Below are 15,665 nucleotides of genomic sequence, written 5' to 3'. Positions count from 1 at the left end.
ATATATAATATATATATATATATAAAGCTAATATTATCTATATACCAAGCTAATAGTTTGGTAGCTTTTCAGACATAACATATTTCAATGGAGACTGTTTTTCCAAACATAACTTTACCTTGCTTGAAACACCCTTCCAAACGCTCCCTCTCCAATGTCTCTCACATATTCAATGTTATTTCTTGGATACTCCAGGCTGAGCAATTTGGGGTTCAGAAGGAGCGGCATCCTCTGGTACATGGGGTTGGGATGAAGTCTATCTAGTAAGAGCTCAGAAGGCAGTGTGGTGAGGGTTACTGCTGCTGATTCTCTGCAGGCAAGACAGGCAAGATCAGGAATGAGCTCAGAAGTAGGTACGATCTTTGTACTTAGACTTAGATTCTAAGAAATATGGCATTTAAGAATAATGAAAACAAATTATACTTAGGCAGCCAAAGATCCTTTGGTTTGAGAGCAATAAAATATTTTGTTTGGTCTAGAGTCAAAAGGCACATTTTCTCAGAAATGTTTAGCTCTCCAAGCCAGCAATGGCAATGGGCCTGAGAGAGAAGACAAGGAGCAGGAATAGCCATTTTCCTCCAAATTATTGTTTAGATTTTACCTTTTGTGAAACAGTAACCCTAGGGCATTTGATTTGATCCTATGCCAAAAAGTCATTGACATTTGTAAAGATCGTGATGGGGGTGCTTAATTTTAAAGCAGGGCTACGGATATATTTAGAGAGTTGCAGTGTCATATATATTCCTCGCGTCATACCAACTCCATATTAAACATGAGGTTTTAAAATATTACTACACGTGGTTAGCTGAAACTAGAATCTCACCTTTTCTTATTTTTCCACTGTTTTCTTCTTCGGCAGCAATAGAGAGTAGTTATGGTAAGAAGCGCAAATATTGCAAAGCTGGACATGATGGAGATTATTACAGTCATGGAGTATGTAGGTGAGACAGAGAAGGAAGAAGAGGAGGAGGAAGGCAAATTTGGAATGTCCACACTTGGCTTTGAGGATGTCATTGGTGGGAATGCTGTAAGTAAACAATAATTATTCATTTTCAAACCTTTAAGAAGCAACTTTTTTTTTTTGTATTTAAGCAATCAGTAAAATAAATTTCATGTTAAGAATATATTTATGTATCAGGTTCTCCCTGGTTATATATCTATAAAGTTCAGTAAGGTCTAGTTGTAAGTAAATCCAGCTTGTAGAATAATAGAATTTTAAAGATGAGAGTCAGAGAGAGGAAATAGGTTTTTGTTTTTTTTTTTTCCCTGAGCTAAATGCAGATCTTGGTCTGGTGCCATTTATACTGAATCATGTTATCTATGACCTGACATAAATCATGGAAATTATCAAATAAAATATTTTCATATAATTACACTTGACATCAGGATTGTCTAGAGCTGGACTTTTATACACATTTACTGTCAGTTTACAAACAGAAGAAAAAATCATGAAAGAAGATGAAAAATGAAAATATTAGGACACAAATGAGAAAAAGTTCATGTAAAAACTGAACTCCTGTCAAACTTCAATTTAAAAGTCCAATGTCATATATATATAAGTAAAATCAGCATTACTCTTGGAAAACAAAAGATGCCATACTCATACCACTATTTGTAGAGTACAAAGTCCATTGTATATGTATTAAAAGAACCTTATTAATCACATTTTAAATCCTTTTAATAGATTGAGTAAAGACAAATACGGGGATACAGAGTATTTTAAAATAATCAACAACAATGTTTTAATAGCTAAGAATGACCTTTGTACCCCAAAATAGGGAATAAACCTTCTTTTCAAATATTTGTGGATTAATCTCAATAAATTTTAAAAGCAGAAATTATGCATATCTACTTAATGGCCAAAGTGCAATTAATAATAGATTAAATAAAACCCAATGGGACATTTTTAAAAAAGAAAAAATCAATGATCTTTTTATCAAAAAATAGAGAGTAACCATAGTTACAGATTAGACACAAGCCTCTTAAGAGTGTGTATTTTATTTAGCCAAAGTTATGCTCAAAGATAAAGTCATAGTGTTATCTCCTTTCACTCGATAAAAAGAATGAAAGTGAATGAACTGAACATTTAACCCAAGACTTTGGGTAAGAAACAATAACTACAGAAAACAAAAGATAATAGGTAATAAAGTAACAGCCATACACAAGCAGAAATTAATAAGTTAGAATACACATAACACAAATGATAAAATTAAAAGATCAATAGTTGGTTTTATAAATATTCATATAGTTGTCTAATCAATGGAATTTTAATTAAAAAGATAGAAAGGGTACAAACATAGAAAATTAGAAATGATAAAAAAGTTATAACAGATTCAAAGTTAATTAAAATATGTAATTATATATTTCACACCTTAAAGAAAATGATAGGAACATATTAATCACCAAATTTGAAGCATTAGAAAATATAAATATTGCCATAGGCAGGAAGCTAGATTTTTAAGTCATCACATTATAAAAGACATTATTTTAGTCTTGAAAGAGATAAAATTTCCATATTTATAATATGTTCCAGTAAGAGAAAAGTCTTTCAAATTATTTTGAAATTATTATAATACTAATAGCACAACCTGGCAATGTTAGCACAGAAGAGTGCATATATAGATTATACAACCTAGGTTTAGAAGATCCTAAATGGAATGTTAGCAACTGACTACATTATAGTCAGAGAATAATGATTTAATATAAGGGGATATATTAATATAACATATTACAAAGTCAAAATAAAACCTTTATGGCAGTAGATGCCTAAAGCCATTTGAAATAGGACACTTGCAAAATTGGAGGTTACAAGAGACTCCCCATGTATGACTTAGTCTGGAAGTAGACCCAGTGATAATGCCTTCCGTACCAATGGCTAAGCAAGTGATGGTCACCACTGTGACTCAGGCAGGCACCTGGAACTGGAAGAACATCAGCACAGCAGTAAAACATCTGTGCAAGACCAGTGACAGCATGCCTCATCCAGCACCACAGGAGTGGTGGACTGTACAGACTGACTAGGATCCTCTCTGACCGACTTGAAAGCTAGTCTTATTCTCTTTGGAATGAGTCATCCCAAGTTTTCTTGATCTAAGATGGGTGGGTGGGTGGGGGGCTTAAATTGAAGAGCTTTGCTTTCTGCTAATAATAAAGTTGGAACAATTATTAAAAGATAGGGAGAAACAACTATTTTTGTGTTTGGAGTTTACAGAGCCGCTCACACCATATATAACGCATGAGGGAATATAATGTAATTGATAAAATTGGTAGTGTAATTTCATTGGTAAATATAAGGTTAATTTTTCTAAGAAGAATCAGAAAGTAGAATTTAATGTCATTTTAAAAAGAAAAATCTATGATGATTTAGTGAGTTTTTTTAATGCAAGAAATGACATAGTTGGAACAATACTTTTGCTTTATGGATTTAAATGTTTCTTTCCTTCAAGATAGTTTTGTTTTGTTACTCCTTGATGACTGCTTCTGATTTGATCTGATCTTCCCTTGAACTACATTAATGAGCTCTTTGGATCTAAACGATCACTTTGAATCTTCATTCTTTTTCCTTTTTATCTTTTCTCTTCTCTCACCAATTTTCTCTCTTTATTCTTCCTCTGAACACTACAGGAGTTTATGCACTCATTCATCCATGTGTAAATGCATTTGCTAAATCAATATTGACTGTTAGGTATCCAGAAAACTGTGGTGAACATGACAAGCCTTTGCTTGTCATGAGACACAAGTGAGTAAATGGAGAAATAAAACAAAATATAAGAAGCATTATAAGAGTAGTAAGAACATGATGCTTATGAATGTTCAGGGCTGGCACTAACTCAGGTTTAGACATACTGGGGAGGTTTTCTAGAGTGAATAACTGTAAGTTAAATATAAATGGTGAGTAGCCAGTAACCAATTGAAGGTTATGATGATCTGAGACTTTGTGTCTTTCCCCCAAATTCATATGTTGAAATGAATAAGGATAGAGTCCTGATGAATAGGATTAATGCCCTTACAAAAGAGGTCCAAGAAAGCTCCCTGGCCCCTTCTGCCACATGAGAACACAGGGAGAAGACACCTATGTCTATGAGGAATGGGTCCTCACCAGATATCAAATCTGCTGGCGCCTTCATCTTGGACTTCCTGGACTCCAGAACTGTGAGAAACAAATTTCTGTGGTATAAGCCACCCAGTCTGTGGCATTTTGTTATAGCAACCTGAACACACTAAGAAAAAGGTGAGGGCCGGGCGCGGTTTCTCACGCCTGTAATCCCAGCACTTTGGGAGGTCAAGGCGGGCGGATCACGAGGTCAGGAGATTGAGACCATCCTGGCTAACACGGTGAAACCTCGTCTCTATTAAAATACAAAAAATTAGCCAGGCATAGTGGCGGGCGCCTGTAGACCCAGCTACTTGGGAGGCTGAGGCGGGAGAATGGCGTGAACCCGGGAGGTGGAGCTTGCAGTGAGCCGAGATCGCGCCACTGCACTCCAGCCTGGGCGACAGAGCGAGACTCCGTCTCAAAAAAAAAAAACAAAAACAAAAAACAAACAAACAAACAAAACAAAACAAAAAAAACGGTGTGTGTGGGATGGGGGAATTAAGGGAGTAAAATGGAGTCAGGGTGGAGGGACAGTATTCTACAAAGAAGGAGTAGCATATACCAAGATCTGAACTAAGCAGATGTGATACCTTGCTAAAAGTGTACCTATAAGTTTCATTGTTGGAGTTGGGGAGTATCTACAGGTAAGGCTGCAGATACCAGATTTAGTGAGAAAAGTCCTTGTATACCGATTTAAGTAATTTGAACTATGCCATGCAGCAAATGGAGGGTCTCATAGGAGTGTTTTAAGAGGTGGAATAGCATAATCAACTTTTTGCATTAGAAAGATCTGTCTGCCATCCTGATTTCCATGGGATAAAGATTCCCCTCATAGCTTATGTCAAGCTCCCAACGTGAAGCCCTGATCATGGAGTTGGAAAGAGATGTTCAATAGCACATCATTAAACAGGATTTTCATCATACAGATATCACGGATAAAGAGAAAAAGCTAAAAGTTTCTACCTAGAAAGAATAAATTACTTACAGGAAAACAATAAACAAAATTCACACCGGACTACCTGCTTCCAACACTAGAAGCTAGAAAAGAGTGAAATCACATCTATAAACCACCCAGAGAAATGTCACTCAGGAGTTCCATTCCCAGCTAATACACCTTTCAACTACCCAAATAAAAGAAAACAATTTGATAATATACAAGGCTTCAGGGATTCTGTCTCCCAAGACACTTTCCCTTCTGAGGAAATACATGAGGTGACTCTTAATAACAATTGAATCAGAAAGTGACTTCAATATAAATGTAAATGGGCTGCGATGGGTGGAGTCTTGGCTAATTCACTAGATAAGACTCAATATTGAGAATCACTCTGCAAAGAAAAACCTAAGAGTACTAGGGGAGGTAAAGAAGAAGATCTGAGCATTCTGAGGATCTCATTGGAGGTTCTGAAAGTCCCATGGGGTGGGCAGAAATAAGGAATAAAGAGCACTGCAATGTGTAGAAAGAATTGTGGTCTGACTTTCACTTAGCAGTGGAGAAAATATAACCAGTAACAAGTAAAGAAAAGGAAAAAGAAGAAGCAAAAACATAAAGTGACTAGAAAATGTACAGTTAAGATAGTAGGGATAAAATAGAGTATATCAGTTGTTATATAAAATATGAACAGGCTAAATCCTCCTATTAATAGAAAATAGCTATCAGACTGGAGTAAACCCAGGTATATGTTGTTTATAAGAAAAGAAAAATGAAAGAGGAACAAAGAGGTTCTAGGTTAATGTAAATACAAGGAAAAAATAACCATTATTAATACTAGAAATTTAAAGCTAAAAGCACTAAAACAAGATGAGAGTGACATTTTACATTGATAAAAGGTTTCATATAAGAAGAAAAGTGTCTTGGATCACCATGCCTCATAGAACATAGTACATAGAACACAGAACATATAAATTACAAATTATTATAAATGCTAGAAGAATGTAATAAAAATAATTATGAATTAGATTGGTCTAATAGAAAATGTATTAGAAAATCAATGAAATCAGTAAACTCATATGTGTACAGAAGGGCTATTAATGTCATGAGATTATTAGCCAGCTAGCATGAGTTTATACTCATGAAAGAACAAGGCCTTGTCACAGAAAATATGGTTGCATTGAAATTCTAATCAGATCATGCTCTGTGCATTGTGTTCTATTCTGGATATTCTCAGGCTTGTGTGCAGCCAGTAAAGAGTAAACATGGAGGTGAAGATTTTGGAAGTCAGTTGCAAAAGAAAAATTTGAAAATTGGAGATATTTAATGTGAATAAGAGAAGACTACAGAGAGATTGAGTGCCTGTCTCCAAATATTTCAAGGACTGTCATATAGAATATAAATAAATCAAAGAAACAGAGTGAAGATCAGTTGTTGAAAGTTCTAGAGAACCAGAATTTAGTTCTACATAGCTAAATTGTTCAAATAATGTATTCTACAAAGGAATTAAGAAATAAATTCAGGAGGGAAAAGGGAATGTTTCTGTCAGAGATGCTCTAGAAAAGATTCTTTCATTGTGGGAGAATTTGGATAAAATACCTGTTAAAGTTACTTTAAACTCCAATTTTCTATGAACGTGTAACTTTAATATTACCACAAAATTACCCAAACTACATTTCAATTATGAAATAATGCATGAGTTTTACACACACACACATGCACACGAACACACACACAGAGAGACACTGACATTTTATGATTTCATTTGTGGGCAAAATGGTAGCTGATCATTATGGAAAAACGGTCTGGGACACAAAGCATGTATTCATTTGAACGTTAACAAAAAGTCAAATCATCACATGGCCTGGGTGATTTAAAATTGTAAACAATACAATTTTTATGAATTGGACCTTCTTAAGAATAATCAATTAAAACAAATGTAAAAAGGTAGTGGTATTTATTCAAGAATGAACCAGTTAAACAATCAGTTAAGCTTTATTACACATGAGGTTTTAGAATTTTTAAAAAAATGTTAGTAATAACAGAAAGGCATGAGGTATAACATTCTGGCTCTGAAGACAGAGCCAGAATCAGATTGATTTGAGTTCAAATTCTGGCTTATCACCTTACTAGATGGATAAAATTGGACACATTGCTTAATCTCTCTTTCTCATGTTGGGTTGTATGTAAAATGGAGGACATTCATAGTACTTAATTTTGTAGAACTATTGGGAGTATTAGGAGAGATAATGTATGTATCACATAATCAGTTTGGATTTGGGTACATTCATTGGGTCCTTCATTCTCCATGTATATGTATAGAAAGAGCAAAGATGGAAGGAAAAAGAATTCAAGAGAATAGCAAGTCATTATTTCAGTGATTAAGACAGATTATCCTTTTTTCCACAGAAGCTCTGAAATAGAAGACAGATTCACTGCTGAGTGTTTCTGTAGTAAAGTATGTGAAGTCTCACGGAAGAGCTGAATAGTGTAATCCTTGCTTAGCAGACAAATAACGTAACTAGCACAAAGGCATTGCTTGCTCAAAAAGATATTTCACTTCAGCCAAAGAAATTATAAAAAAGGAAAACTACTGAAATTCTAGTCCCTGTGCTCAAGGAAGAAGAAAATAATACAAAGATAAACAAATGATTAACAGCTCTTTTGTGACCCCCTCCAAATGAGCTAGTGATATTCTTTAGAGTTTACTCAGAAATCAAGACACTCTTTGGAAAATATTTGAAGTCTTTACACGCTCCTATAAAATATGGGACACTGCCTAATAAGGATGTTTTCTTTGCTTCACTATTAACCTGCTAAAGCCAACTCTTTTAATAATAATTGCCTTTAACTCAGGGAGCATATTTTCAGACATTCCCTACCCTATTTTCCATTTAAATGGTCAGTTCATGACATTAGGAGCTCATTTTCTTACATGTATCAAAGATTTCATAAAGCTTTTTTTTAAAGACTAGAAAATGTATTATTGTAGCTAGTTTGCGCTGCTCAAAATTCCTTTATAATTAGTGTGAAAGGCAAAAATGTGGATGATTTTTGTGTATTGTTCCTGTCTAATTTAAGATGAATGGTCTGGTCCTTCCACACAGTAAACCCTCCATGAATGTTTGAATGGATGACTGAGTAAACAATTGATGGATAACAAAGAGCACAGTAATCAATTCAAAGTCCAATCAAAGTAAACTTTGGCTGCTCATATAACAAAGAATTGAAATTTTTTTTTTATTCCTTCAATTTGGGAATAACAATTTGACAGGCTACCAGAATAAGAGATTTTTAAGGTTTCCATAACTCTTCTTGTTTAATAACTCTGAGTGATTCAACTAGGAACAGTAGCATTCTTTCTTTTAATACTTTAAGTGTTGGTCCGTTAAACAAGCTGGTAAAAATCAAGTCCTGGCACCTAGCCAAGTGCAGAGGGGGTTAGGGCTGGAATATGTATTATAGGAAGTAAGTGTGATTTAAGCCTTAGAACATGAGACCAGAGGAAGTTAATTGACATGAAAAGTTTTTCTAATTTCATCCTGAGGATTTCTGCATTCTGACAGGTTAAAGCACTATCTGATACAAGTTATTTTGTAGGACATCCCTTTTCAAGCTACCTTCTTGAATTATTTCCTAGAGATTTTTGTGATGACCTTTTTAGAGCCATTTGATTTGATCCTATAGACTTTATACTGGAAATCAGCTGTCTTAAAAAATACCTAACTTTCAAAAGAGGGATCTGTTGTCACAAATGAAGATCACGAATTGGCTCAAGGAAGCAATAAATGTTGGGTTTCATCTATACATAGATTGATTATACCAAATCAAGAATATAAAATCAAAAGGTGACTTTTTAAATTTGGCTTGCTTTACAGACATATAAGAAATAAAACAGGCTAATGACCTGGAGGTGGGAGATAGTATTTGTATGATTCACTAAATATGGTACTCTCTACGGTCTAATTAAAAGTTACAAACTGAGACCTTCCATGACCTTCTCTCATGTTCTACACTGGATGAGTATGGTGAGAAGCCTTTGAGAGGGGCTGTACATTCTGTTCTGGGCATCAGGAAATATGAGTGTAAACACACATGCATGAATCCAATTACATACACATAAGGTTTCAAGGGCACAAACACAATTACTTACTTTTTGGGTTTTCTTTGTTATAATCTGAAGGGGAAAGGATAAAAATTTGTTTTAAGTGAGTATCCAGATATCTCACATATTCTGTGAGAGAGTGCTAGGAAATGCAAGATCTCTTTCGGCTTTTTAATATACAACTGGAAAACATTCTTTGCATTCGAATGTGAAAGAATTGGGTCTTTGAAATTATACCAGCTGTTAGGGATAACAATATAGTTCCTTACAAACAGAGTTCATTAAAGCAACATGAAGCAATTCAGTTTTGTTTTGTGAGATCAGCATTTTCAAACATGTGTCTTATTTTAGCATGCTTTCTTGGCTAAGAAAAAGGACTTTATTCCTTTATTCCACTCTTCTGACAAAATATGAGATGCTTCTTAGCCATTTTTCTGCACATTCCAGAAAATGTTACAAGCTCTCATAAGATTCCCTATGAAAGAATCTAAAATGTCAAGCAGTAATTAAAAGTGCTGTTTCGTTTATTTTAGAGCAAATGAAATAAATCTTTATCCTAATCTGTGCAATTAGGATAGCATTAGGATTCCACTAGTAGGTATCTAAGGAAGGCAGAACTAAAAAAAAAAAAAAAATTAGAAATGCCTAGAAATGTTAGAAGCTTTAAGTTCACACCTTAGTTTCTTCAAAATAGTAAATTTTTCTTAACCTACAAAGTCTTGGGAGAACTCTTTGTTACCTAAATGTGGCAGTCTGGCACAGGCTGTAGGGTCCCAGTGCATGCTGGGAAGCTTGCTGCATTCTGGCACCGACAGCAACTGCATCTCAGATCTGTAGAGTCCTCTGTGGGTCTTCTCTTCCATTGCCAGCCATTCTTTTGCACAGAAGAGCTCCTTTACTGCCAAGCAGTACTCTCTAAAATAGTATATGGAGAACAAAACTTGATGAATCATAACATGTGAAAGCAAATTTGTGGCAGAGCCTAAATTCTGTGTTTTCAAGACATCATCATAGTAAATTGTCTGTTCTTGAAAAGCTTTTATGAAAGAAACTTTTTACTGCAAATAATATGAGATTTCATGAAATCTAGTGTACTGTCCCATGAGATGAAATGCTCTCTCGTTTTGTTGTGAAATACAATTAATGTTAGTCTAGGGGAAAAAACGTCAAATTTAAAATGTGTTAGTTTGGGAATCTCTGATATGTCTTCTCCCAACTCTATATTCAAATAACAACACAGGTAGAGAAATAAGGTATACAGATTTAAAAACACACCTACTGAAAGTCAGGATCATTGTCAATCAGTTTCCAGCTTGGAAGATTTTTCTACGATCTTGGGGCTAATGGGCAGGGCTTGAGGACCACAGTCTGGACCTCTGTGTGCTTTGTCCTCTGAAACAGAACAGCGCCACCTCCCTGGCAGCTTAGAGGAGGGCATGTGGGTCCTTACTCAGCCCTTACTTTGAGGCACAGAATCCTGTCCCATGGCTATGCGTGCTTCTATCTGAGAAAGCCAAGGTAATATCTGTTTGAATATGAAGCTGTTATGTTCATCTACATGTTGTATTATGAGTGAAGGGGCTGAAGAAACACTAATTGGACTACTTGGAATTTTGCAGATTAGTATTTGCTTAAGCCTGATAGAAAATAGGACAGACTGCATAGGAAAAACCTGGTTAATTTCAAATTAAGGTATTTGGGGTTAATAATAAGAGGAAATTAAAGATAATTAAATAAATTAAACATAATAGTAGCAGATGTCCTTTATTCAGTATGTGAAGGATTCAGAGAGGAGGAAATTGTGAGTGTGTGTGTGTGTGTGTATATGCCACAATGGTGTCTTTTTAAATACTTATTCCCACACTCCTGCTTTCCTAACTTGCCAATATGAGCTAATGGAGCATGCATAGAATAAAAGACTATGCATATGAATGTGATGAGATGCAAATATATTCTTATATGGAGATAACAATGGGATTTATAATTCTTGGTGGGTGTAAGGGAGAAAGGAGTATAATGGGGCTTTCAAGACTTCTGAGTAGGTAAAGGACCTGAGGAGAGTTGCTTATCTTAGTTCCACCCCTGGGTTGTATAAACACATTTTTTTTTTTTTTGCATGCAGACAGCATAAAGTGTGCAAAAATCAATATGGGACATATGAAAAAAATTCCATATTCCACATTATGCAGAAGAAGTAAATACCTGGGAAATTTTTTATTCTAAATAGAAGAACACATTAATGAATGACTTTTGGTTTGCTTTGTTTTCATTGCCATGCACTAAAGCATGCCCTCTATAGCAGAGTTTTTCACAAGAAAAAAACAAATCAAGATGAACTATAGACTGAAAAGTAGGATAATTTGAACATGGAAGTAACTACAGAAAATAGAAACCACAAAAAATAAAACCAACACTTACAATCTTCATTGAAAATAGAAAACAAATGGCACTGCAAGAAATAAACAAATTTGAATTAAATATTCAATTGAATGCAGAAAGGACGGACCTAATTGAATGCAAGAAAGGCTAAACAGATGAAAATAATGTGTGAAATAACTGATAAAGTAGAGCAAGTAAGAAATTCAAAGTCAAATAATACTGTTTCTCAGCAAGAGAACCAGAGACATAAAAAATAGAAAATAATCAAAGATATGGTATAAGAAAACATTTTTAAGATGAAAAGGGCATAATGTTTAGGGCATATTACCTATTATGTTTATATTCTTTATATTACATGAAAGAAAACAAAATAAATCTATCCCCAAATGAATTTTACAAATATTTTGAATCTCAACAATTAAAGAAATAATCTTTCTACAATATGGAGAGAGGAAAATGTTCCTTACAAAGGAACAAAAGTCAGGATTGCTTTCTGCTTCCTCTTCATTACAACATGGCCAGAAAATAATTGGTCGGAGTCCATAGTGTTTGAGGAGAACTAACGCAAAAGCTAACACTTATGTTAACACAGACTGAAATACCCAGTCAAAAACACATATGTACAAAGACAGAATTTTTTTAATATGTGAAAAATACCTACTCTACCTGAATGAGAGATGAGTAAAGAAGAGATGAATACACAAGAAGTGAATTTAAATTAAGAATTTAAGAAAAAGAAAGATTTCATTTGAAATGAATAACAATGAGTATCAATGATAAGTAACATAGTAAACTTCTCCAAGTATCTACTTATATATGATTATGAAATCAAATGTAAAAGCTAAGAATAATATTCCAAAAATTGAGCATATGCAAATAAAATGTAATTGAACAATACAAATATGGTTTATAATTTCAGATAAAGCTTCAAAGAACAAGTGTGGAAGATTCAGCACAATTATGCCAACTTAATTAGGTCTACCCTGAATACCTTATTTTTAAAGTTACAACTTTCTCCTCTTCCTTTGGTATTCCCGGTCTTCCTTACCCGAGCATTCCTTTTTTCTTTTTCCATGACATTTAACACCTTCTAAAGTTATATATAAGTTGTTTATTATGTTCATTAATATGTCCTAAATGCCTAGTGTAGTACTTGGAGCCCAGAAGGAGATCAATAAATATTTGTTGGACAAATAAAATTCCATGTCATCATGCAAAGAGGCACACATCATTGAATGACTGCTTATATTAGGTTGGGGCAAAAGTAATTGTGGTTCTTGCCATTACTTTTAATGGAAAAACCACAATTACTTTTGCACCAACCTAATAATTAGAAAACCATGAGTGATAGCATGCTTTTAAAAATCTCACAAGCAAGTAGAGGTAGAATATAAAATGGTTGACAACTTCTGAACTACTTTGATGAATAAAGTCAAACAGAGACTTTTTCAAAAGATATAACAAAAAAATGAAGATCAAACTTACCAGTTATCAGCAGTAAATTCAATTTTAGTTTAATATTTCTTGGTGCAAAAAGCAGGAGTCAGAATTGCAAGAAAATATTCTTAGAAACACAATTATTGTGAAAATTTTGATATATTACTATTAAACTATTGGATCAAATAGATAATACTCATTTAAGAGTAGAAAGGATTGAACATAAATATATGAATTTTATATGTTAATGGAAGAGACTATGTCTTTATAAATGCCAATTTTTATTTTTAATTATATATCAGAGAAAAGAAAACCTCTATAAAATATTAAAATGTAAAAATTTTTAGATTATATTTTCTTCAATTGGAACAAAATGACGATGAGGATTTTTAAAGATAATATTTTTCCAATAAAACTACTTATTTAAGTAACAATGGGAATTAGAAATACATTTTTAAATGTACACTGCAAATGACATATAGATTTAGGAAATAACTATGATTTTCTAATAAATTTAAAATTTCAGTGAAAGAGATTTTTTTCTTTAAAAAAGGTGAATTATTTTCAATATAAGAAAGAACATCTGTGGCTCATGCATGTAAACTGAACTGGGACATAAATGTTGGAAAGTTAGTCAATAAATGTATTTTGTGCTAGCACACAAAGATAAAATTTAATTTTAATTCTAGTAAAAGTTTCCAAAATTTCAACTAAGAAAGAATACAATCTAATTAAGATTTATAGTTTTATATTATATATAAACAATATATAATAGTTTATAATTATTTATAGACCACATTATTTCCATCAGAGGAACCACAGACTATCAATCAAAAATCTAATAGAATATTGTAAAGCAGTTGTTGCATATAAATACAATAAAATGAAATGGCTTTATTATATAGTAGTAACAACTTGTTAACAAATAAAATGGAAAAAAATACTTGTTGGCAAGGATTAATGATTTATGATTGATGAGACTTGATTCCTCTTAATAACTAGGAGGTATAATATCAAACAAAGTTGGAATAAACTACAAATTGCAGGAATAAATTATTTGGTTGATCCTTTGTGTCTAAAGCTGGTATCTGACTTTTTTGTTGCTGTGGTTGATGAGTCAGTCATCTTGAGTGGCCTAACATTTCTATACTAACTTTCCTTTTGATACTGCAGTTGTTCAAATGAATTGCTTTATAATTCTTAGGCAAAATGAGGGGGAGCTTGACCCTACCTACTTCTTCACGTAATTATTTCCATCTCAACCACGCAAATAAAAGTGGCAATGAAAAGGAACAAACCACTGTTACATGTAGCAATATGGATGAATATCAAAAACGTTATGATGAACAAAAGAAGTCAGACACAAAGCAGTATATATTACACCATTTCATGAGTATGAGATTCAGGAACAAGCAAAACTAGTTGTATGCTATGGTCAGAGAAATCAGAACAGCAATGCCTTCAGAGATAATGGGGAATTGATTAGAAATGAGCATAACAGGGCTGGGCGTGGTGGCTCACGCTTGTAATCTCAGCACTTTGGGAGACCGAGGCGGGTGGATCACCTGAGGTCTGGAGTTTGAGACCAGCCTGACCCCATCCCTAGTAAAAATACAAAAATTAGCTAGGTGTAGTGGCAGGCACCTGCAGTCCCAGCTATTTGGGAGGCTGAGACAGGAGAATTCTTGAACCCGGCAGGCAGAGGTTGCAGTGAGCCGAGATTGTGCCTCTGCACTCCAGCCTGGGCAACAGAGCAAGACTCCATTTCAAAAAAAAAAAAAAAAAGGAAAGAAAGCATAAGAGAACTTTATGGGTGGTGAAAACATTCTATGTCTTGATTGGGGTAGTGGTTACATAGTTGTATATTTTTGTCAAACTCTGAACTATATGGTTAAAGGGGTACAGTTTCTTGTATGTAAATTATACTTCTATAAACTATCTCAATAAAGAATACACTTAAAAAAATCTGATTAATATGATCCAAAATATTACATAGTTCAACTCTAAAATGTAAAAATTCTAAAGAAATTAATAGCAGTTTTATTAAAATAAGGAACAAGGGAATTAATTGCATCGCTATGTTTTATGGACATTCTAGCCTCCTGTAATAACTATATTATAATTAATACTCTTGCAACAACAGCAATGACTATAAAACACATCTAGTCGGCCGGGTGTGGTGGCTCACACCTGTAATCCCAGCACTTTGGGAGGCTCAGCAGGGCTGATCACGAGGTCAGGCGATTGAGACCGTCCTGGCTAACACGGTGAAACCCCGTCTCTACTAAAAATACAAAAAATTAGCCAGACGTGGTGGTGGGTGCCTGTATCAGGAGGCTGAGGCGGGAGAATGGCGTGAACCTAGGAGGAAGAGCTTGCAGTGAGCCGAGATCGCGCCACTGCACTCCAGCCTGGGGGACAGAGCGAGACTCAGTCTCAAAAACAAAACAAAACAAAACAAAAACACATCTAGTCATAAACTTAATAAAAAAAGAAACATGTAAGACAGAAATCATCAAACTTTACTAGCAGGCATGAAATAAGATCTACATAAAAGGAATGGCATACCACACTCCTAAATGAGAATACTCAGTAATGTAAATATAGCTATTTGCCCTAAATTAATTGTATAAACTTACCATCATTCTGATCAAATTCCAAATGGTATTTACATGTGGACATTGGCAAAATGTTTCTAAATTTCATATTTAAAATAATTA

The 15,665-nt window shown here is 34.1% G+C and overlaps 1 protein-coding gene across 1 annotated transcript in view; it reads right to left on the bottom strand.

Moving 5' to 3' along the window:
* The window catches only part of MUSK (muscle, skeletal, receptor tyrosine kinase), a 167,632-nt gene that overhangs the window by 9,379 nt on the left and 142,588 nt on the right, over positions 1-15,665 (bottom strand). Inside the window, exons 11-14 of the mRNA XM_011966405.1 lie at positions 9,869-10,044; positions 9,178-9,201; positions 824-1,025; positions 119-310 (exon numbers count right to left, since the gene is read on the bottom strand). Coding sequence (XP_011821795.1) covers positions 119-310; positions 824-1,025; positions 9,178-9,201; positions 9,869-10,044 — 594 coding nt within the window. The remainder of the gene's footprint in view (positions 1-118; positions 311-823; positions 1,026-9,177; positions 9,202-9,868; positions 10,045-15,665) is intronic.

Source organism: Mandrillus leucophaeus, unplaced genomic scaffold (genome assembly GCF_000951045.1).
Source record: "Mandrillus leucophaeus isolate KB7577 unplaced genomic scaffold, Mleu.le_1.0 Scaffold76, whole genome shotgun sequence".
NCBI classification, from domain to species: domain Eukaryota; kingdom Metazoa; phylum Chordata; class Mammalia; order Primates; family Cercopithecidae; genus Mandrillus; species Mandrillus leucophaeus.
This window is presented reverse-complemented; position numbering and strand designations above follow the sequence as displayed.